The following is a 25,120-nucleotide window of genomic DNA, read 5'->3' on the forward strand; positions in this document are numbered from 1 at the left end:
GCAGCGCCACCAATCCCAGCCCCCATTGAGCCCGTGGCTGTTGCGACCACACCGGAGCGTTCTGAGACCCACGCAAGGAGCAAGTGGTAATGCAGCTCAGCCCCGCCTCAGTTGAGCTCGGCTCGGCTCGGCTCGGCTCGGCTCAGTTCGGCTCAGCTCAGCTCAGGTCGAATCGACTCGACTCGACTCGATTCGGGTCAGCTCGGCTCAGCAGCTCTGCTCTGCTCAGCCCAGCTCAGCTCAGCTCAGCTCAGCTCAGCTCAGCTCAGCTCAGCTCAGCTCAGCTCAGCTCAGCTCAGCTCAACTCCATCCAGACAGTAACGGCCATTCAATGAAGCACTAAACTGATGTATGAAACATATCCGTGCTGAGGCAGATTGGAGTGCTGGTCAGGAGTGGCGTTCGCAGCGACAGCGCCGGTCACGACCCCCGTATTGCAGTCAGCCCGCTCTCCTCGCTCCCTCCCGAGAAACAGCTAGTGCCAGACGCCTATGGGGAATCCTGGTCATAGCTCCTCATGTGCCGCTGCGCCAAGCATCGCCTCCGTCTGCGCCGCATCCGCCGCATCCCCTGGCGCCGGCTCCTCCGGCGGCGCCTGCTCCTCCGACGGCGCCTGCTCCTCCTCCCACGCGCCCGCTCCCGTGTCCTGCGTCGCCGGGTCCTCTCCGGCCGCGCCGTCCGGATCAGCACTGTCCACCGCTGCTTTGTCTGGAACAAAACATAGTGTCCCATTTGGGGGTCTAGCGATGGCCGGGCGCGCGCACGGGACCTCCCTTTCTCAATGGAAAATGCTTTTCGAAGATCTTTAGAATATAAAAGCAAACTACCAGTCGTATCAGAAACCTAATAGTGGCGCAGGATAACCTGCACCTTTTGCCGTTGGATAAATGAGGTAAGGTCTCGTAATTTGTAGAGGTGTATCCGCAGTACAGAAAGTAAAACCCTTGCAGCGGCCGAAATAAACTGAACGCGCAGATTTTAAGCACCTTAATCGTCGAATGTCCTCTTAAGCGCCAAATTTCATAGAGCTGGCAGTGTTTTCAAAGATGTAGTACTTGTTACATTTGGAATCGATCTGTTACAGACGGAAACAATCCCACAAAACTGTATCCGCACCTTTTGATACAAGCAAGGTTGTGCTGTGATTCTGTTGTTATTGGTACCAGACTCCCCAAAATGCAAGACTGAACATTCTTGGTAAGCTGTCCCATCTCAGCCATGTAAAATTTTTGAGAAAGCACACGTGAAAAAGAAAATTTACAAGACATTTATTTTCGCGAGAAGAAATAGTCACAACTAACGTCAACGCCGATCATGTTCAATGCAAAGCAAAGACGACAGGAACATATCTAAGCACCGTAGTCAGTAAATTTTGCTCTCAGGCACTCTTATGATGACTGCCACCTTTGTAAATCACTACCCCCTGTATGGCACTGGACCACAAAACCAGAACGTATGGTTATCAGTCGTCTCACCTCAGTGTGGCGGAGGTCAGGAATATTTGAAACGCAGCAGATATGAAATATGCCATTATTTTCGCGGCAAAAAAATATTCCAGTCAAAATCCACCATGACCACTAAATGGGCACGTAAACAGTGAGAAATCCTAAATGGTCATCAGTATTCACATAGCTATTTTCCCGTCCAAAAATTTCGCTTCCATTACCAAAACCGTCTCGCCAACATCAAAACCCGATCAAGATGATTTTTTTCAAGAAATATCTAAAGCGGCATTCACTTCTCAACCAGAAAGCTCCGCCTGCCGAGCTGGCGCACCAGGCGCTCCGGACCAGAACAATACCGCTCAGCACCGTGAGGCAGGTCGGCGCTGCTTTCCCTATCAAGATTGACTAAAATACTGAAACAGACCCTCCACATTCACGAAAAAGCTCGCAAACGTGGAAGTGTATCGAATGCATGCACGCTAGGAAATCCCTGTTAGAACATACTCTGAAAAAGTGTTCGCACAATACCTCGCATAACCTGTCAATCACAACTACATCAAAGGAGCCAGCACTACATTGCTTGTTGGTGGTCCGTGCCAACAGCATGAATTTGTAGGTCATGCAACTTATATTTGGCCTTTGACCTGACATAATGGGACGAAATACTGAATTACAAGGATATACGTATTACCAATCGCGGAATTTTGCTAGGAACATTCCACTGATGTTTTATACGGCCTTTAATAATTATTAGTTTGGAAAAGGCAAGGAAAGGAAAAGTCGCACCAACTCTCTATCGGTTCGCGTAATAGAAAGTGGCCAATCAGGGCGAGGGTTAAAATAATTTACTTAAGGATGCCACGGAACACCATTGTTTCCAATGGATCAAAAGCATACAAACTATGCAAACTTCGCGCTTATGTTATCATGCTCTTAATCTTACTCCCTTTGCAACATTCGCTAAAAAGAGCGTAATTTTGCGTGCGTACGTGCGTGCGTGCGTGCGCGTGCGCGTGCGCGTGCGCGTGCGTGTGCGTGTGCGCGTGCGCGTGCGTGTGCGTGTGCGTGTGCGTGTGCGTGTGCGTGTGCGTGTGCGTGTGCGTGTGCGTGTGCGTGTGCGTGTGCGTGTGTGTGTGTGTGTGTGTGTGTGTGTGTGTGTGTGTGTGTGTGTGTGTGTGTGTGTGTTTTAATTAAGATGGTTGGCGACAACACTAGTAAACAAAGCTGGAGACCACAAAGTAGCGACAAAATGTACTATTTGTTTCGAACGTTGTCATACTACAATTTGACAATAGTATGTTCGCTGACCACTTTATGATGAAAGACTCGGTAACTTTCCATAAACATTTCATTGAGGATCATCGTCCACTCGCTCCAACATCGGTATCTTCAATACGAAAAAGGCAGCGTTTATGATGAGCTATACAAATTCCAGTCCTGCGTCATTGTTAAACAAGGCTAAGTACGCGCTCAAGCTGGCACACATCTCCGCTTTTTAGGTCTTTTAGTCCTTTTATGGCCCAGAATTGAGCTCCAATAAAAGGCAAGTTGTGCAATCAACAAAAGGCTGAAGGAAGCTAAAAATTGGCTAATGTAAGCCAAGATTCAGGAACTGCGATCTTTCTATGGATTAAAACTTCAGAGACATCTGTTGATGCAGCTCCATACTATTCTCAGGTCGCTTGTTCGCCAAATGGGACACAATGGGAACCCAATCACGTCGAGTTAACTTTATCAAGGGACCTGTCAGCGGCTACACACTGCTCTCTCATCACGGATGAACAGCTCTTGGTATTCTGGTAGTCGGTATTATCACCTACACCCAACGCAACGTCGGGGGCTTCCCACCAGCTCCATCGGCAGAAGCTCAGAACAGTACCTCCAACATCGCGGATGGAAACTCTAGGATCAGCATGGAATGTCCGGCGCTGCCCGTGCCCGGCGGGAGCCCGGGCCGCCAGGCAACACGGCTCGCATTAGGCCGGCGGGCCAGCCTAATGCGAGCCGTGTTGTGTGTGAGCCGGCCGGCGGGCCGAGGAAGCTGCCCACCTGCTAATCTCAGATCACCCGCCGCTCCACGCCGGAGGCGAATCATTTGCAGGGATTTGGCCGACGCTGAGTTGCTCGATTCGGGCGCGGTGCTTTTGTGCAACGCTTACGGATCGGGTCTCTGGCCGGCGGTCGATGCGGTTTGTCGCGCAATACGCCGGCCTGCGTCACAGTCACGCTGCATCGGGGCTATTTCGAGGCATCTGCGCTGCGGTTCGAACGCGGGCCGCCGCCTGCACATGCCTGTGCCTCCCAGGGCGTGGCAGAGCGGACGTGCCCTAGCGACAGCGCGATGTTGGGTAGCACGCTCGGCGGAGTGCTGCCCCGTGACAGATCTGTCGCTTGTTCTGACAGGTGTCAGATTTGATGCGCAGGAAAGGGATGCTTCACTAATCCAGCTCGACCAGCCTAGCGAACAGCAGGCCTTCTCGCAGCAGCTGCAGGCTGGTCTGATGAAAACGTTACACAAAGGATGCATTCACAACGTGCCTGGAATGTTCTTTTCTACATAAGGTTGCAGAGAATCCTTGCCGTACGTGCTCGCAGCGCTACACGTTTTTTAACATCTTCGTGACCTTCGTAACAATATCCATCGACATAGGAAAGGGGGAGGGGAGGGGGCACGGGGCCAATACCCACCACCATTTAAAGTGGGGGGCTGCAGTATGAACTGCTCCCCCCTCCCACTTTTTTCGAATGTAATCTGTGTTTAGCTTACTATTACGCAAACTTTAACATGCATGCCGATTTACCTAGTCCCTCAGCCATCCCTCTCAAACCGCAATGGACACTTGTTTGACTGGGCCATTGCTTCATGAAGTACATTGCAGCATGTTATCCTATCACGTACGGTGACGAGCAAACGAATATATTTAGGGGCGCACCCGAGGCTCCTCTGGTACCGTAGGCGCCGTTCTGTATTTCTATAAAGCCTTAGATCTTTAAATGGCCGCTTACACTCACCTCAGCACATGTTCATGGTGTTGCAAATGGTATAGATATCCCTCTAAGGGCTTCCGGACCAACCAGGGGACATCTCCGCCGTGCTGCCAGAATGGCAGCAGGGATGCACCTGCGCTGGGACGGGATGGCCCTTCAGCATGGACTGGTAATGATAATGTGCCTGCCGGTATTTTACTTACTCACGGGTCCCTTGCCCGAAAAACGTTAAAGGCCTCAGAAGTACTGAATAAAGTGGACAGAAAAATAGCAAAAAAAAAAATGAAAAAGACCAACACAAGCTCGCCTGGGAACGTTCAGATGATACAAAACAGTTTTAGACCCTGCACGCTCGCAATCTCAGAAGAAGGAACAGCGATGGCCGGGGTTGCAGTTTTGTGAAACCGAACGGCGTTGGCCGCTACAAGTGACACCTGGCGGCGGAGGCCGTGCGCGCGAAACCGTCGTGACCGTCGTGAAATAATGCTTTTAAAGTTTTGTTCCGAAATAAATTTCAACCATTCACAGATTAAACTGGAACATATGTTTTCAACAATAAATAATTGGACAATGTTGATGATTTTTTCCGTCTAATTATTAGCTGCAGCAACACCATAAATAGATTCCACTTATAAATCTTCCAGCTCCAGCACCAGTTTCCTGCACCACTTCGCGGCGTTGTAAAGGGTAATCCGTCCTTATTATCAACTTGAACAATGCAAATGAAATATACGCCAGACCTGCTTCCTGAACGCACGAACTGATGTTCTTAAGTGTTAAAAAAGTGTTTCAGATGCGTCATGTTTTTCGTCTGTCCGCTGGCCACCGCTTAGTGTCAGCCGCGGGGCCCACGCCGCTCAGCCCATGGAGACTGCAACGCCCGGCGTCCAGGTTGTTGGAAAATTTGCGAGCGCGCGTGTCCAAAACCAGTTACATTCGTTTTCTCACCAATCGATTGGCTGCATGTTGAACATTTCACGCCAGACATGGGTTAGCCATGTCAATACACATTTTTGGGCCTTATTTCGGTTCACAAACTGCGTTGAGGGGATCCTCAACATCCCCGAAGAACACATAAAAAATTTGGCAGAATTTCTGATCTCTATCGCTTTAGTATGAGTTCGTAGAACCACCGTAAGCCAAATAGCTTGTGCCAGTGATTTACTCCATGCAGTCGCTCAACGGCTGTTTTCTGCAGTTTCTTTAATTAAAAATACAAACAAAATTTATTACACGATAGCTTTTGGTTTCTGTTTCTGCTCTGGCTACAAGGGCAAAAAAAAAAACAATATGATGAAAAAGTGTCTCTCTTGAACGGGTGCGCAATTTCGGCGCGCAATCCGGCAATTTCTTTTTTTCCTTTCTGGTAGCGGCCTTTCACCACTAGGGGCCTTGGTTAACCCTGTGCCTCGCTTGACAAGGCTCGTTAAAAAGTAAGCTATTCCGGCGCTTTTGTGAGGTGACACCATCCGGGCGACTTTTGTCAACACCGTGCCCCCCTGACAATGCTCTGGCTACGCCCCTGCCTACATACAAAATCAGATCACGTCGGCTACTTTGAAAGAGGGGCAAATGAGTGTCCGATAGACGAATTCATGCCTGAGGCAGGCAGCAGCTTCCCAAAGCATATTTCCTGCTGTGGTGCGGTGTAAGGGAAGATCACTCCGAACTCGATACTGTGGCAGGCGTGATAGCTATGCTTCACACACCAATGAAAAATCATGCTAATCCATAACCATGCAGCAAAGCAGTCACACGATCAGTTCGCAGTCAGTCATGCGGGGGACCCCTTGGCCAGGGCTCTGTTCGCGGACGGCGGACGGAAATAAAGCTCAGAAAAGGAACATGTAGAAGGACCTTTATTATGTGACTTGGCCTGTTGCAGGAGAGGCTCCGGTTGAATGGTTTTCGTCGCACGTTCTTTTTGGCAGTATTTGAAGCTTCCAAACTTGCTTCCACCCAAAACGCTGCGAAAAATATGATCTTTTGAAGAACAGCCGGCGAAATTTAGGCGCATTAAAACTCTGGCGCACTATTAACCAGTGATTTGCATTAAAAATCCTGGTCAACCTGTGCCCAGGTGGTGAACTGGTATCTGCCCTAAGGAAGTAGATGCCTCTCAATGACCCAAAATGTTTACCCGCTCGTATAATACCGCCTCCCCACAGAAAGCAATGTCGAAATGAACAAATAATTTTAAGAAGCTGGAAAGTCGTATTTGCCGAATGGCATATATGAGCAGAAAAGGCAAGACTGTGCGCTGGTGGAAAACAGCTGTATATGCATATCTAGCATGGTAACCATGACATTGAACTATTTCCAGAACAGGTTTTATGAATAAAAGGGAATGTCCCGCATACGAAGAATTAAAGCACGCGTCAGACAACATGATAAAATAAGTTCACTTAAACTATTGGCATACTTTTAAACAAAAAAGGACTGGTCTGGACAACACATTTCTTCTGTTGAGTATCTATGCTTCTGAATACGTCCTTATTTGACTACTTTATCGTACCTTGCACAACATGGATTGAAAACATATTGGAAACCCTTTTATCTGGAATTCCTGCTCAAGAATACCAGATATGGATGGCTCGACAGTTAAATTTGCATTGGCCTTGATCGCCGCATGGCTAACAGAATGACAGAATTTGAATGGCGTTATTATAGCGCATGGACGCCTGGGTGGCCTTGAAATGGTGTCCGAAACCGTCTGCACAACTTCGCGGGCGTATAGCTCAGAAAAAGGATTTAGCTCAGAAAAAGGGACTGAGGTCTCAAGAAGTTCAGGGCTGTGAGATACACCTTCAATATAGCTATTCCAGTTCAAAACACCATACCAATATGAAACACTCCCTTTACGAGCGGACAATACCCTACACCTTCCCCCCTCCCCCGTGACCGGGCCGGCTTCCCAGTAGAAGCGTACCCTAAGTCGGGCCCCCAAATCCCACTTTTTTAAACGCTGCTACACCTATGACAATATCTGCGGAGGCCATACACTAACATTTACCTTTGCACGTACGACGCGTGCTCCTAACAAAGGAAACTGTAAATTATTCTTTCAAATTACGCTGTTTATGGAAACAAAGACCGCAAATTTACTTATCTATAATTTATTCAGCTGTGTCATGTCCGTCTCCCTTCGAACAAGTAAAAGAAAAGGTCCCGAACGTCTGGCAAAGATTATACGTGACGTCACATAAAAGCTTTGTCGTCCAGTCGCTATGAACACCGGCGCAGAAGCTGTGAGGTGTGACGTCCTTAATGACGTCTACGGCATAGGTCATCTGCCATCCGGGTCGCTACGAATACACCTAGCCAGACACCGGCGAGCAATGTAAAAGAGAGGGTAGCTGAGGTTTCATCAATAAATGGCGTTACTTCCCAGAAATAACAGCAGCTCTAATGATAATTATGATGCCTTTTGGGCACCAAGATCTCCATATATTACCGTAGGTGTAATGCTCGAATCAGCCATGATTGGTCGTTCTGGACTTCCAAACAGTACGCAAGTCCTTATACTGCTGACGTTACGTAACAGAAGCCTAATTTAACACCAAATCTGACATGCACGGCAAACAGGACAAGCAGAGGCGGGCCCCATCGTCCGCATGTCTTCATGGAAACAACGAACATTTTCCGAATGCTCTCACAGTTTTATTTCGTTCGTGCTGGTTGCAGATACTTTAGGACACTATTCGCCAGGCAGTGTGTAGCTACAATGAACCTACGTATCACACCGCCGCAGACTACACGCAGAACCTGCACGGTGACACGCAACAAGCAGAATATGTCCGAGCACGCGGAACGATTGCGTGACGTGATGGGTGACATGTCTATGGGGGCGCTGGACAGGACCGGAAGAAATATGTCGCTCAGAAGACGAGGCTTTAGGAAGCGTACTCTAAACAAGGTACCACTAAAGTGCAGACAGTAGCAGGTGCTCAACCAGACATGCGAGGATCTGACGCAAACCCGACATCTTACCACCACGCACCTCGTATAATGCCAAAAAGACGTTACACACGCAGAGCTTTGTTCGTGGCATTCCCCAGTTGTTTTCACACATTCGTGACTCACTTCGCCGCTGGCACAACACCAAAGCGGTACAATATCACCTCTTATCACCTGTCACATCGTAATACACTTGTGAGCAGTGTTGCACCACACTCTTATTCGCCTCACGATAAGTTTGAGCCCTTCTCAACGCATTGTTTCGTTGCCCATCCGTGTTTGGTCTCGCTATGAGCTCACGTTTACTCCGCCGCGAGTTTAAAGTCGCCTTGCCGCGAGTTCGTTTCTGCCTGTGTTGCCTGTCACGCGTCCCGGCTGAGGGTCGGCCGTCGACTCGGCCGCCGGCTACGCCGCCGACACCCGCGTGCGGCGCGCCCCGCCTCTGCCGCGGCATCAGACACAGCTCAGTCGGCGCACAGCACGGCGCCGCCGACACCTGTGTGCAGCGCGAGGCCCGGCCGCGGCGCACCCCACCTCCGCCGCGGCATCAGACACAGCTCAGTCGGCGCACAGCACGGCGCCGCCGACACCCGCGTGCAGCGCGAGGCCCGGCCGCAGCGCACCCCACCTCCGCCGCGGCATCAGACACAGCTCAGTCGACGCACAGCGCGCCGCCGCTGACACCCGCGTAGGGCACGAGGCCCGGCCGGGGCATCAGACACAGCTCAGTCTGCGCACAGGCCGGCGGCGCACAGTGCAGCGCCGCCGGCCGGCGCCGCTCCGCGAGCGGCCCGTCAGAGCAGGCTGCGCGAGTCCAGGTGGTACTCAGAGAGCGAGATGTAGGCGGCCACCAGCAGGCCGACCACGGCCGCCAGCGTCACGCTGCGCTGCAGCAGGATGCACGTGGCCAGACAGAGACCCAGGTAGGTGAGGTAGCGCGCCACGGTCACGTGGCGCTGCTTGCCCTCCAACTCGCCGTCTGAAAACACGGCACGGTGACCCCGCGGCCGTGGCGTGGCGCCGGCCGGGACCGTCCCAGCACACCCACGTACGCGTGCGCGCACGCATGTCGGCGGGCCCGCGCTCCGACCCAACGCGATCCGACCGGCACGGCACGGCACGGCACGCGGTGGCGAACGCATGTTCAGAACCGAACCGGTCAGACAATGCGCCGAATGCGTCATTAAGCGGGGCGGAGAAGAATTGGTTGCGTTCGGTGCAGAGACGGAGACGCGACTGTCATGAAGAGGAACAAACGATGAAAAAACCTGGAGTATGACACCAAAAGACATGGAACTGCAGGATGACTCACCCCCAACGAGATGGATGTCCTTAAACCGTCTCGCAAGTTTGATGAAAAAAGGTAAACCGAAAACATGCTTTCGCCGTCTTCAACAAAGCCTTCAAGCTTTTCTTATTACACATTCCAGCTAACTGAGAAACAAGTTCCTGAGTATGAGCGTACATGAACGATGAGCGATAACAGCAATCTAAAATCACTACGCACAGCAGGCAGAAAACATACGCAGGGCACGGCCACATATCATACCTGAACAGCACCAAACAATACATGCTATACTGGTACATGATCAAGCTTCGCCCTACGACAGGGGCTCGGATGCCACCTATGGTGTTTTTCCGACATGCTTTCTCAACGGGTTCGAGAACGGTGCTTAAAGTTTTGGCCAGCTGAGTTTTGTCTTTGCTTTTAAATGCCTCATGTGAAAATGTGAAGTTTGTGATCATGCCAGTTCATGCCTTATCATGATTTTTTGTTCTAAGTTGTAACATTCACATTTTGTTGAGGAGAAATCATAACGCATATTTCTCAGAGTATATGCACACAAAAAGCTTTTTAAGACAATTTTTTTTGCTTCATCACTCTGAGGTGCATTCATATCGTTCTGATTGTTTACAAGGTCATATTACCCAAGGTCAGGGTTGGTGAAACCTTGACCTTTGCATCCATGTTTGATATTTTAGGTTTATACGGTGGGTACCTTAATGTTATACATCTTAAAAGCTTTAAGCAGCCTTTCTCACACTATTTTCCCCACTGATAATACTTCCTTATTTTTAAAGGGAATGTCCCACATTTAAAGATATTGAGTCCAACATCAGATACGATAAAAATGTATCTACTGGCACATCTTTAAGTGGAAAACTACTCTTGTGACGTTATTATGGCGTCTTGGATGCCTGGATGACCTTGAACCTTGAAATAGTCCGTACATGTTCGCGGGCGAGTGTCTCAGAAACTGCAGGGTTTTGGGTCATAAGACGGGCAGGGCAGCGAACCACACCAAATGATCCTCAAAATGGCTACTTCAGGTCAAAACCCAATACAAATGTGGGACACTCCTGTTAATATATGCTGAGAATCTGCTGGCCGCATAGTCATACGGGCAAACAACAATAGCCTTTACCCCTTTGACTTTGCATGACATCGCCCAGGCCACACGAGTTGATGTCGACAAGTGCCCACCTGATAGAGCATCAAGTCCATTTTAATGTCGGCTTCGCATTGTCGTAGCATGCTTAATTTTCGAGATGACAGGAGAGGGCCTGTAAGATGCGAATGTGACCCCCTCGTCCTGAGCTGACGGGCCAAAGGCAACTATCGCTACTGTCCAGCCATCTGTCTAAAAGGTTTGATTAGTTTCTCAAACTGTTCTTCATGTGGCTCTCGCTCGCTTAATTTCCGCAGACGCGTTAACCATTACACTAGCCGGCACCCCCTCACTTAATTTTCGAGGTCTCAAGGAGCATAAGGCGAAGGTAGAAGAAAAACGGTCGTAGGACGGGGCATCTCAGGACTTCGCGTCAGCATGCGACCATAGAGAGATAAAATAATATAGCCTATACACCGAATGACAAGCGTGCAACAATTGTAGCTACATGATAAGCCAAATTCCGTAGCAGCGTACGACAACCACAGCAACAGATCATCACATGATGTAGTTTAACACACAGCATGTCCCCGCAAGCAGATAGTGCAGATACAGAGCAGAAAGCTGGGATGGGAAGTGTGGCCACCGTAAGCACTGAAACAGTTACTGCGAATATCTGAAATGGCTTCGTGGCATCAGTGTTACGCGTTATGTCAGTAGGCCTATGTCAGTATCATACAGGCTACCAGTAGGTGTCATCAGTGCAAACAGCCACTCAGGTGGCAAACATGGCGCGCACCCACCAAACGATAGGCGAGCACTGCGGTGAACCCTACATTTCCTCTAGAAATTCGATACCGTTTCTGATGTGAGTTTATGGTCGCTCTGCTATGAGTATGCTGACGGACCCTACGGCCATTCATCTCGTGCCGCCTGTCAAAATGCAGATTGTAAATCCGTCAAACGTCTTGAAGCGTCCGGCGATTGCGTGCGTACCGTGCACAGCGATTGGCGGCCTCCGGACGATGCTCTGTCATAGTCCGGAGACGGCCTCGCTCAGACGGCCTCGCTCAGGAACAGCGCTCCTGAGCGAGGCCGTCTAACCAAGCTGGAACGCTATCTTGCTGCGATCTTGGGCGCAAGTTTGCGTAATCCGCATACTGAGAAGGTGAACTGTTTCCAATAACTTGTGTATATCACGGCACATGCCGCGGATTATCAGAGAGCAAACAGTACAGGTCGGCCACCTGCTTAGCGCCGTCGTGGTGCGTGTGGGTATACGCTACCGATGGGGCGTACATCAGGTGCTCGTGATTAACACTGTGCGATCTTTGCGCTGTTTCTGTCATTTCGTCAACATCGCATTAAGAACTTTCGCATTCGCAATAAGAAGATAATCACGGCAGGAGGCTCAACATCACGCTTATCAAGCTCGCAGTCGGGAACCCCCCCCCCCCCCCCCCCCCGGTGAGGCGCGCGATCGTCTCGCGCCGGACACACGTGACTACGGACGCGCGTGTCCAGCAAATACTCTAATTATATAAACACTCCGTTGCAGTATTAATGCCTTCTTGGCATTAAGACCGCAATGATGAATGTTGTCGAGGACATCCGATTTAGCAAGACGGTCATTTTTCATGATGCAAGTGGCTGGTCAATTAGGCCTTGTTGTGTATGTCAGCAAAGCTGAGTGTCGGGTTTCATTACCGGTGTGAGAACTGACGCGGCCGGGTCCTCACGCGCATTGATCTTGGCCAGAGGTAATGAGCGGCCGCCAAACACCTCACTGATTGGTGCCGTCATTCAGCCACTTCAAACCTGATCCACTTTACACTTCAGCGACAGTGCACAACCGCTACTCCCCGAGACGCGTGCTTCAAGCGATGCAAGGGTGCTAGCGAGTGCGACATCTACGACGAAAGGAGAGCGAACCCAAGCAACTCAGACTTCCAGCACCATTCTGCGCACAGTCCATGCCTCTCTACAGGGACCAGGCGCGCGAGATCACCGGCGCCAATTTCCCGCTGGACTCACCGACGCAGAGTTTGCCCTTCTTGACGTATCCCTCGGCGCACTGGTGGCACATATCCGGCCCGTCGCCGTGGCACGTGGCGCACGCTTTGTCGCAGTCTGAAACGGGACGGGCCGCACTGTCAGGGCAGGTGGCTCCTCTCGGACGCTGTCGGTGCGGGTCACCACTCGGGCGCTCCGATCGATCAGGGACCGCTCTTTGGCCCGACTGCAACCACGGCAGGCAACGGGCTGGTGGGCAGTCTTACGGACCGCTCTTCGGGCTGACTGCAACCACGGCGAGCAAACGGGCTGGTGGGCAGTCTTACGGACCGCTCTTCGGGCTGACTGCAACCACGGCGGGCAAACGGGCCGGTGGGCAGTCTTACGGACCGCTCTTCGGGCTGACTGCAACCACGGCGGGCAAACGGGCTGGTGGGCAGTCTTACGGACAGCTCTTTGGCACGACTGCAACCACGGCAGGCAACGGGCTGGTGGGCAGTCTTACGGACAGCTCTTTGGCCCGACTGCAACCACGGCAGGCAACGGGCTGGTGGGCAGTCTTGGTGGGCTCGTAACGGAGGCAGACTGTGGGAGGTCCAGTCAGGTCCGGCGTGACACTGGGTATAGCGATGAAAGCTAGTATTAAACTGGGGAAGAGCACAGGGAGTGTGATCGGTTCGGAGTCTGGACCAGAGGCCTATTATCCAGCCCCGTGTTTGCCTTTCAGCATCGCGCGTTCGCTCACCAATGTTGTATGCAGCACAAGTCTGTACGGTTCGTGTAACTACTGTCAATCCGACCCTGCATTCTCCGCCGCGCACGGGCCGATCCGCCAACAAACAAGATGACCTGGTCCAAATCGATCCGCTGCACAGGGGTGGGTGGATATCTCGTGATCCGAACGGATCTTTCCCGCGCGGGCTCGGAGCCCCGCCCCGTTTTCCGCGCGGCTCGCGCCGCTGGTGCTGACCCTGCCCGCCGGCGCCGTCAGCGACCGGAGTGGCTCGTTTACCGGGAACGGTGACGCTAGACCACATCAAAGTGTGCCGCCGGCCGCGACCTCCGAGCGGCCGACCGACGCTGCCCGTCAGGGGGCGCCGCCCGGTCAGGTCAGGAACCGACCACCGGAATGACGGGGGAAGGGAGGGGGGGGGGGGGGCTCGTGGATCGGCCGCGGGCCCGCCGCCGGCCCAGATCAGACTGCCGCCAAATACTGCGAACCGGGCTTCCAACCGATGAACTAGCCGGCCTACCGCGCCGCCAGAAATTCGGGCCCTGGGCCGGACATTTCGGAGAATATGAGTTCCGTGAAATGGTTGGCTGGACATACAGGCGCAGAGCTTTCTAACAGAATCTAGTGCTAGATGGGCTCAACCTCTGGTACATTCGTCAGCATGACCGCTAGCGAATGATCCGCGATCGTAGCTTACATGTCCTTATTTTCGCAACATTATCATGGGAATCGCACATCAAAGACAGGAAATACTGACGCGTTGCGGAGTTCGACACCATCTTGCATGCGCTCAGCTGTTCCACGAAATTCCATTAGGAACGCAGTTCACAACTTCCATGAAGCCCACCCATCGTCGAGGCCTGACGGAGATCATAACACTGTCTGTCGCCCGCGGGGCTGGTCTGAATCAATACAGCGGGGCGCAGTGACCGATGGGTTAGCCACCTGGCGTCGACGCCGGCGAGGGCCCCATCCAGGCTGCACCGTGGTCCTTGGACAATAAAATGACCCCGCAGACACTCGCACTGAACCAAAGTGTGCTCCATGCTGCGCGTCATGCACATTTAAAAAGCTATATGTGGAGCCATGCCGAGGACAAGTTCCCCGCCCCTCCCCCCCGCGAAAAAACCTTCTGGCGACCGATGGATGCACTGGGGAAACGTTCGAGAGAAAAAAAACGCGCGGTGCCTTTTTATTTGGCGCGGAGTTCCTGTCTCGCACGCACGCTCTGTGCTGTTTATCTTGCAACGCCTGTGTGCCTTAGCGCAAAGCCTCACAGCTACCGCCGTCACGGGACCCATGGCTCCGACGGGGCGATGGGAGGCGGCGGGTACCGCAAAGCATGATGGGACGGGGAAGTCGAGGCCGTGCGTGCGTGCGTGCGTGCGTGCGTGCGTGCGTGCGTGCGTGCGTGCGTGCGTGCGTGTGTGTGTGTGTGTGTGTACGTGGGAGGGGGGAGGGTATATCAAAGATGCGGCACGGGTGGAGACACTATTGCTTGCGGCGACTGCTGTGCGTTTAGCCTCCGTTAGCAATGCGGCCGGGTCCGGCCTCACATGCCCCACGACGGTAGGCGGCGGCTTTTCTTTTATAATCACAACACTTGTAGCACTTTGAGTACCATTACACACCTTTCTCATTTCAAAGCGAGAGATGATACCCAGATGCTTCAAAGACCAAGGGTCATCACCATAAGCCGATATCGTGGGTGTTACATCACGTTATGGACTGCGTTTCCCCACGGATTCCAATGTATAATCGGTGCGCGGCGAAGGCGACAGTTCATGCAAACAATCGGCGCTATGCAGTCATGAATGACAAATCAATGTTGCTGCATGGCGACCGTGAAAACAAACATCAACATATGCAGCGTTGGACCCTTGGACGGCTTTCGCTGCTCCGGTTTTATGAGAAGGAAGAGAGTTGTGAAGCCTCCAGAATCGCTGACTGCGAAGGGCACAGATGGAGCAGAATCACCATCCTAGTGTATATATATATATATATATATATATATATATATATATATATATATTCAACCATGAACTATGTATGTAAGCTCATCAAATACTGTGCTATATGTGCCCGATTTCACCAAAACACAGTGATATAATGCCAGGACGTCTGAATGCACCAAAAACGGGCCTGGTTATTCAAACAACTTTCCTGGTCCCTTGTCGAAGTCAATCACAATTTCAGACAAGTTGAAGAGACTCGTTTTGCATTTCTTAAGCCGCCACGGACAGCGATTGAGTGGCTTGTTCCTTGGCGCGTGACTGATGGTGCGCCTGTCGCAGCATGCTATTCTTACTTATGATGTACACCTGGCACACGACCAACTCTTCCAAGCACATCGCGGTGCTGAAGACATTTTGGGCCGGTGTCGGAAGGATAAGCCACATCAAAAGAGACGAGCGCATTTTCCATCAAGACAGTGTGCCGTCCTACGCAGCCACGGAGATCAGAGAGCGGCTAAAGACGCACTTCGGAGAGAAGTGATGGCCTGCAGGTTCTTTGACCCTCTCAGGCGGACGTTGCTCTCGCTTCTGCCGGACGAGGGGTGCCGCATACCATGGTCGCACATTCCCATCTTGAAAACCAAGCTTGCCAGGGCGAACCGGAACAACCCATACAAGCGCATCTTGCCAATGCGTTGGAAGGTCCGTATTTGACGACGATCTAGCGGTCGGACAAGTTGAATGCACGCCGCCAACGTACACATTCGCGAATATCCATGGCTCGACACTGGCCGGCTACGAATCTGGCAAGACCCTGGTCCATTTCAGTCCAGGAAATCGATGAATTTCAAACGACTTATCCTTTCGTAGGGCGTGACCAAAGCACTGAAAAACACCGCGACATGGTCCGCTTCTTGGTGGACTTGGCGTCTGCGTGGCTCGAAGAGTGGGTGCGATCGCTACGTGATATGTCGGCGGTGATATATTTGCTACGTGACGCAGTTGATGTCACGTCTGTATCTCCCTTGGTTGCCAAGATACTACATTAATCCTTTAAAACGCTCCAAGCCACGTGGATTTATGGTGGGGTATGCGCGCCAGCATGCGGTACTAACTGGCCGCACTGACCCCCACCTTCCCAGCAACGCCGACCCACACCTTCCCAGCAATAGCGACCTACACCTTCCCAACAACACCGACCTACACCTTCCCAGCAACACCGACCTACACCTTCCCAGCAACACCGACCTAAACGTTCCCAGCAATACCGACCTACACCCTCCCGGCAATAATGACCCCCACCCTCCAAGCAATACCGACCTACACCTTCCCAGAAATACCGACCTACACCTTCCTAGCAACGCCGACCTACACCTTCTCAGCAATACCGACCCACACCTTCTCAGCAATAATGATCTACACCTTCCCAGCAATACGACCTACACCTTCTCAGCAATACCGACCAACACCTTCTCAGCAATAATGATGTACACCTTCCCAGCAATACGACCTACACCTTCTCAGCAATACCGACCAACACCTTCTCAGCAATACCGATCTACACCTTCCCAGCAACATCGACCTACAACCTTCCCAGCAACACCGGCCTACACCTTCCCAGCAACACCGACCTACACAGGTACACTAGGTATAACACAACTTAACTGAGTTGCAATGCACTGCCAAATTCTACTTCATCACATTCCTTACCGTGAACTGCTGTCATTATTTGGGCTTAACGGCGCGTCGACAACCGTGGTCATTTTGCGCCCAAAGCTATTGCTGCGTAAAACTATGTCATGCTATAACATAAAGGTTGCTGTGGTAGGCTTCCCAAGTGTATCCAAGCAGCACAAGTTGTAAAATGAAGCGGTCGCATCACGCCCAGTGCGTAGCAAGTACGCTAGGATGCCGGGGTCGTGGATGTAAATCGGGCGTCAGAAGCTGCCGTAAAGGTGAGTATATAATCGTGAAGTCGATGTCGTTAAGATATGCAAGAACTGTGAGTTGCGTGGTTGGAGCCTGCCAATCACGAATCAAGTGAATTCACTTCTGTTATCGTTTCGAGCAAGCATGTTGTCGTAACATCAACGCAACTGTATCGCGATTATCTTGGTTTTTATCCGAAAAATAAGGTTATTACTGCTGTCTTATCTATGTGCATAATGTTCCTCACAAATGCACTTGACAACTTACGCAAAATTTCATGTCATTTCATTCTTTCCTTCCAATTGAACTTAATAATTTCATGGTCTATTTCAAAGTTCAATTGACGTCCTAGGTTCATAGCTGGGCGGATCTCTGAATCCGTGGCCAGACACTCACGAAAACCGGGTCCAGTGCTTTGGGGTTTTTACCTTCGTAGTTTATGGGTGTCTCATCCCTCTGATTCCACCCCTGTGGCATATAACTGGCAATCCGTCTTTGGCTACAGCAGGATAACAATTGCGGCCAAGCGACGAACTAGTACATTGGCCAATAAGCCAAGCAGCAAAACCCAAGGTAAAACCCAGGGCGGATTCTTCCCAGTGACAATCTCCGTGTCTGAGCGTAATGAACTCCCCCGTACCCTCGCTCCCACGTGCAAATTCAAAATAGTTGCGACGCCATTGTTGGGAGCAAAAAAGAAAAAAAAACATTACAAGAGCGCGATGAACGGAAATGCCCAAGCGACGATGAATGCGGCACTGGCGCCACCTACGAGCCAAAATTAAACCATAGTTATCTTGCATGCACACTGGTGAGGGCTGTGCACAGGATTAGGAGTGCGACAGCGTCCTATAGCAGCCTCAGCGGAGTAACCCGGACGTCCGCCAAATAACCTCCAAGATAAAAAACATATACACACATGTGCAAAACGTTACACAGTTCACTATGCATCTTAAAAGTGAATAAATATTCAAATGAAAAAATCAGCCAAACAATCCAAAACGCGTAGGACACCGTGCCACTTATACGATACTTTGTATATGAGCCATTCCCCACATCAATGCCCGCCAGCATTGCCATTGTGGTATGCGTACCATTACTGTTTAAGTTGCGTCGTTGACGAAGGACAGTACGCTACCCGCACTGCTATTTCGCCGTACACTACGAGCTGCCAAACCAGAACTACTGGATCGCTTTAGGTCTCAGGAATTCAACTAAGTCATCGCACCTCGTGAGATTAGCTGACAACCTGACCTGGGCTGAATTTAAATCAGGTCAATCTCAGTGTTTTGTCTTCACATTTTTGTGATTTATACTGCTACAACGAATGCAAGATCGCAACGAATGAAAAATACCCAGGCAAATAATCAGTCTTGTCTAACCCAATGTGCGCACAATCGTGTTTGAATCAGATTGAGTGCAAAAGCTGTCCAAGATCAAGGCAAGGGCGAAAGGTCACCAAAGGTCATCGAACTAGTCAGAGCTTGGAATCGCGAAACGAAAACGGTCAAAAATGGTCCGCATGACTCGAGATTATCATTTCTCGCTGATTAGGATTATATGCTGACGTTGTGCCTGCCAACACCATTTAATGCCAACGAACGACAGATTACGGGAGTTGCAGAAGTAACGTCGCTGCAAGCCTTTAGACAAGACGAGTTGTTCAGGGTTAAGCCCAAAGAGTTGAGTTGACTGCCATCAGTGGTATGTATAGAAAATGTGTGCAACGCGTGTGCATCGGCTACGCTACATTTCACAGCGCTGTCATTCGTCCGTTACTCGTGATCCACCTCAGCTGGTACCACCTACAGCCCCGCACACCCCGCCACAGGCGCCACATCAATTGCCTCGCTTGGGGGAGCGACGACCCGAAGTCACACGGGGCATCTCGCGAGCTGCACCCGGGGGAACGGGGGGGGGGGGAGGGGGCATGCTCGGGTGCAGGTCACCGGCTCTAGGTCCCCAACGGGTGACCCTCTCGGCGCGGCGGCGGTCCGAGGCCAGCTGGCACCGCCGGCATGGGGCTCATGGCGGCTCCTGCGGCCAGACCGACCTACCGAGGCAGGTGTGTTTGCCGGGGTCGTTGATGCAGAGCTGGTCGGCGCGGCAGGCGTTCGGCTCCAGGCACTCGTTGACGTCCGAGCAGCCGAGCTCCGCCTCCCACTGGTACCCGGCCGCGCAGCGCACGCAGTGCTTCGGCCCGGCCTGCGAGCCGTGGAGCGGAGAAGGGGTCAGTGCTGAAGCCGGAACCGGGACACGAGGCGAGGCAACCGGTCAGGGGACGGCCGGCGGAGAACGACGGCGATCGGTGGTCGGTGCTTCCTGGCGGCCAGCAGTATTGGCCAGAGCTGGTGCCAGAGCTGGTGCCGGAGCTGGTCCCAGAGCTGGTGCTAGAGCTGGTGCCAGAGCTAGTTCCAGAGCTAGTGCCAGAACTTATGCGCCAGATGCAGTCACCGCTGTGAGGCGCGCGCGGCCTCCGACAGGCGACGACCAGCGACAGCTCAGTCTCATTTGTAGAGATAGCTTGGCTGGCCGCACATTGATAAATGAGGCTATCAACTGACAAGCGAGTCGGGTCGATCAAATGGGGCACATGCAATTCGGATTTTAGTACCGTTACCGGTCCGTTTTGGAACTCGATCGAGGGCTGGTGGGACATAACTGGAAACTTATGTATCGATCGACAACAGGCATCTATTTCGCTCGGGCAGAAATTGCACAGATTTCGACACAGCACGTCGATGGTGCATGCGATGGGTGGTCCGCATGCCTGTCATGGTCCCAGCCTGCCCGACCTGTCCGAACACCCACCCCAGCGCAGGCGCCGTCGCAGGCCTTGTGGCAGGGCGAGCACACCAGCTTGTTGTCGTCCTTGTAAGCCTCGAAGTGGTCAGTGAGGTTACAGGAGCTGCACACGGAGCCGGCGTAGCCCTTGTTGCAGACGCAGGCGCCGTTGCCTTTCCTGGTGCCGGCTCCCTGGGGAAGAAGCCGCGTGCGCTATTGGTGACCCGTTCTGGCATCCATTAGGTGCATCCCTGGGTCAGGGCGATGAGACGTTTGCGGAAGAAGTATTGGCAACGATTCGCTACACAGCAAACCTGAGAGGGACCCACCAGCAGGGGAGGGGCTTGCCTACGTCTGCAGGGGCCGGACGCGGCACATCCTCAGGGACGCGAAACAGCACTCACTGCGCGAGACAAGCAGCACCAAAGGGGACCCAGAGATCGACATATGGGAGGAGTGAGCCTCACATCAAGAGGTGGGGGAGATCACTGTTGGGCAAGATAGCCAGAATCCCACCAATGATCATGTATGGAGCAGAGAAGACCCCAGCCCGGGCTCAGGCCTGCAAGACGGGACGGGCCGGGGCGTCAGCTGACCTTGCAGTGGCCGCGGCCGGAGCAGGGCGAGTCGGCGCCGCCGGGACACGGCTGACAGGCGGGCCCGAAGTGGCCGGCCGGGCAGCAGTCACGCCGCCTCTCGACGCACAGCCACACGTGCAGGTCCGGCCGCGGCTCGGCCGGCCACCACTCCGACTCGAGCGCCTCCTCCGCCTCGTTGGCCACGTGATGGCACTGCGGCGGCGGCGGAGGGCGTCGCAGCGTCAGCTCGTGCGAGGGACGGGGACGGGACGCAGGCCGGGCCGGACGGCGTGTAGACGTGCCAGCGGTCCACGTTTATAAACGGCAGGCTGTACAGCTGTCTTCAAACGTCCTGAGCACAGCCGTCTCTGACAAGTATTCACTTTGTGGCCGCACAGCCCAAAGCATCATACATGATTTTTGGCCCATCTCGTAGCAGCTCATCAGATACGACACGATTAATAGACAGCAGAAGACGCCAGAGGTCAGTTACGTCAGTTACGTCAGTTACGCACCATACGCTCGGCGATCACTACCTGGCTTTTCCCCACGACGACGTCAGAGCAGAGCAGAGACTGGATCTCGGCCAGTCGGACCTCCGAGTGGGCGTAGTTCTTCAGCTTTTTGCTCTCCCAGTCGGCGTCACCACCCTCGTGATACCCACGAGCTGTCTTCTCCATTGCCTGTGATATGGAAAGATGATCTGTGCCTGCAGGGTGAACTGGCAGGCTTGTGGTTCTGATATGAAATTCATCCAGTCAGTCCTATTGTCAAGTCCACCCAGTTTCACTTCAGAGAAGGATGGTTTCCTTGAGAAGCATGCTGCACAGTGCTGTCAAAAAGGCAGATAGGATAATTGTAGCTTAAAATCTGCATTTTTATGTAGCACTCCCATGTTGCAGTGTTAAGCAGACATGTCTTATACTGCACGAGTGGGCCTGGAATTTTAAAACAAGCTTTGCTAGTGGGATCATGATTCAAGATCTCAAGATCCATCATTTGCACCCAGGATCTTGGATCCATGCTACATTCAGTTATCACACATACTTACAGCTTTGAAGGACTTTACTACTGCTTTGCATGCCTGGCATGCCCCCAGAGCTGTGTTGTGCTTTTCATTAATATCCATATCAATCTTTTGTGTTCCGACAGCTCCCAAGACAGCAAACAGAAGCCAAAGGTTCATGATGGCAACCTGGTGGACAATGAAAACAGACACCAAATGTTAACACAGACTCCAAAATCTTAAGTCATTCTGTGTCACAATCTACCATGTTGATTGCTGCAGAAATGATCAAACCGTTACAACCAGATCTGAGCTTATCTTGGGATTCTGCAAATGGTCGCTATGCTATATGGGTCCATGCCAAGTGTGCCAGGTGTATAAAATTGAAGACTACGAGCTATTCAATAATGGTATCAATAACTGTGAACGCTAATGCAAGTGTTAAGCCTCTTGGATGGTTTAGCTTAAAATCTCACATATTACTTGCAGTGGGAGATAAAAAGTTTGGCATTTCAGCTACCAGTAAAGTTTGAGTAATCTTGCACTTAAAGGCTAGCCATGACTTCAGCATCAGTTGACAAGGAGGGCTTGTGACTGATGCTGTGCTGATAGCTACAAGATAGCAGTTTGCCTTAAAATAAGGCTTAAGGTAATAAGGGGCTGGCAGCCATCCTACTCATATTAACACTTTAAGGGCACCACAAGATGAGGTTTTAACTTGTTGGTAGTAGAGGTTGGTGACATAACTGCATTTTCCATGTGCAAAGAATCATACACAATCATTCTTTATACAACTATCTTCCAAAATCTTTATTGAATACCCAAACTTTGCATCTTATCTTAGAGCACTATATAGCTTTTACCTACTTATGTTGGGGGAAACACTTTACTCGTGTTTTCTGCAGTGGAGTCAGTAGCATGGCCCACATAAATCATAAATAGCTTCCATCTCGCAAGATCAAATATCTATCTAATGAGATAGCTGCCTACTTTATTCAATGGATGCAAACACTGTCCCAATAATACCACAGCTTTGTACTGGAATACTCAGTCCTTCATGGGTCTCACAGATGCCCTTACTCACAATATCTAACCACTCAGATCACTTTTCATGACAACTGTTCTCACACATTTATAAAAAGAAAAAGGAAAACAAATGTCGGCAGTAGGAAGCCAACCATATAATACCTATAATAAACATGGCCATTGGTGTTAAGCCGACAGCATCCACTACCACCCACAAAACTCAAATGCTCAAAGAATTTAGACACGAATTACAGCCATCATCTACACCCACCCTTGGTCACAGAGGTTGATATTCTTATCAACGGTCCCAATGCCTGCCGCGAAAAATCAATAAAGCACTAGAATCTAAAGGCCACGCTATTTCAAAAATATGTTAAGTCCAAAGTTACAAACATCACATAACGGCACACTTCATCCTATGTCAACAAAACAAGCTGGTGGTAACGATCCAAACACAGATTTTAATACCTATATCCGTACTCGCCCCGCGTAACACCGGCACCGCCAGACTCAAACGCGCTCCCTGCAGCGGCAACGTCTGCTGCCCGATATTTTTATGTGCGCAACTGTTGGAAACAGCCGCGCTGGAACTGAGCCATCCTTTGTTTATAGTGCTGTATTCTACGTCACCATTACTTAACTTGTCTGATAAAAATAGCTTACCAACGAGCTAGCAGAAACCGATCTGTTTTTTAAGATGCGCAATGAATGTTTCGTTTACGCAATCCTTTTTGGACGAAAAAAGGCTTAAATGGATTTGTGGCGAGGCATACAGGGAAATATTTTTTTTGTACCTAGTTCATGCTTAAATCCACTACAAAGTAGATTTACACAGAATACCGATCCTATGTTCATCAGCTCAGATCGGAGTTGATTTACACATAAACGCGCTGTTGTGTAAATCCATTTGTGAGCAGGTCTGCACACGTGTGGCTTCAGGCGTAAATCAACTCAGATCTGAATGGATTAACGCAGAGGCGCTATTCTGTGTATATACACTCCGGAGTGGATTAAAGCAAACGAGCTGTTCTGTGTGAATGCAGTCATGACATGGCATACACAGAAGCCTCATTCTGAGTAATTCCAATCGCAAATAGGTTTGAGCAGAGAAGATGTTCTGTGTAGATGTGCTCACGACGCCGTACACCATGCTATTGGCTGTGCAATAACGCGCCTAATGACGTATTATACAGTGACATTCCACCGAGCTGAGAATGGACCATTTTGGTGCGCGCAAACTTCCAAGATTTTGTCTCCGAGACCGACTCTGTTCGAATGCTGATTTTATTTGCAAACGATGTACAACGATGCTGCAAGTTGTTGCCCAGATTGTGCTTGAAAACGATGCTACAACACATTTTGGGGAATAAATTGTTTCAAGCTCATATCTCGCGAACCCATGAAAATAGAAGGCCAACTTGCTTGCAAACGATGTACAACGGTGTTACAAGTTGTTGACTACATTCTTGTTTACCGGATGATGAGCAAAAAATTTGCCTGTTATCACTTTTTCAAATAGAGCCAAAACTTTGGGAATGATTTTCTCGTTATGACATAGAAGGTCGTGGTCCATTTAGGGTGTGTATGATGCGGCAAGTGTTTCTGTCCATGTCCACATTTTCTAGAGCAAATGGAGCTTTTAGCGGAGCTTCAAAACGTTTATTTCAGCCAACTCCAAAACGATGCAACTGAGAAAATGTCAAATTACACCATCGTATTAGCCGTGCAACAACGCGTTTTTTGACGTATAATACAATGAGATTCCACTAAGTTAAAAATCAATAATTTTCTGGTGCGCGAACACTTCTAAGCTTTGTCTCTGAAACCAGCTCCGTTCGAAAACAGATTGCACTTCCAAACGATACACAGTGACGCTACAAATATTCATCACCGTTAATATAAACATGGAAAAAAACACAAACTTCACCAAGGCCACTTATAGCGGAAAAGCTCAATGTCTTGAACGGGGCGTGCGAGGTTTGTACTTCTGAGGGAGAACATTGTTTTTGTATTATCAAAGTTTTCTGACTCCCAACAAAATGTGATATATCGACACCTGCCTCTATCTTTATGTTTGTGTTTGAACATGACAAGGCAGAGCCAGCAAACTGAAGGAAACAGTTGTTCCTATGTTGCACGGGTGTACAAAGCCTATTTGCTACATCATTATGATTTTGTGAATATTTTGAAGCTATTGAGGTTTATTACATTGAGGTACCTTACAAAATGTAATGAATCCACTACATGCCATTATATTAACAATTTATTTTGGCCGCAGGAGCTGGTGTGCGCAGCTCATTAATGGACATGCTAGGT

The 25,120-nt window shown here is 50.8% G+C and overlaps 1 protein-coding gene across 2 annotated transcripts; it reads right to left on the reverse strand.

Moving 5' to 3' along the window:
• Positions 1-234: 234 nt before the first annotated feature.
• Creld (Cysteine rich with EGF like domains) lies at positions 235-23,320 on the reverse strand. 2 transcript variants are annotated; one of them, XM_037232067.1, is made up of 8 exons: positions 23,273-23,320; positions 21,824-21,967; positions 21,309-21,455; positions 20,791-20,985; positions 20,222-20,386; positions 19,468-19,615; positions 12,815-12,910; positions 235-708 (listed from the first exon to the last, which is right to left on the reverse strand). In XM_037232067.1, exons 2-8 carry the CDS (start codon positions 21,956-21,958, stop codon positions 506-508), a joined length of 1,089 nt encoding a protein of 362 aa, XP_037087962.1. In that variant the 5' UTR covers positions 21,959-21,967; positions 23,273-23,320; the 3' UTR covers positions 235-505. The 2 variants fall into 2 exon arrangements, with proteins under 2 accessions (XP_037087962.1, XP_037087964.1); XM_037232069.1 differs by lacking the exon at positions 235-708 and adding an exon at positions 8,080-9,369.
• Between the last annotated feature and the right edge of the window lie 1,800 nt (positions 23,321-25,120).

Source organism: Pollicipes pollicipes, unplaced genomic scaffold (assembly GCF_011947565.3).
Source record: "Pollicipes pollicipes isolate AB1234 unplaced genomic scaffold, Ppol_2.1 Scaffold_6686;HRSCAF=7923_pilon_pilon_pilon, whole genome shotgun sequence".
NCBI classification, from domain to species: domain Eukaryota; kingdom Metazoa; phylum Arthropoda; class Thecostraca; order Pollicipedomorpha; family Pollicipedidae; genus Pollicipes; species Pollicipes pollicipes.

Bases quoted from the DNA above. Each gene is read 5' to 3' on its own strand.
- Creld (XM_037232067.1), bottom strand. From the start codon at position 21,958: ATGAACCTTTGGCTTCTGTTTGCTGTCTTGGGAGCTGTCGGAACACAA. The intron at 21,456-21,823 runs GTAAGTATGTGT...TCCATATCACAG, and splicing joins TAGTAAAGTCCTTCAAAGCT to GCAATGGAGAAGACAGCTCG. The intron at 20,387-20,790 runs GTCAGCTGACGC...CTTCTTCCCCAG, and splicing joins CCGGCCGCGGCCACTGCAAG to GGAGCCGGCACCAGGAAAGG.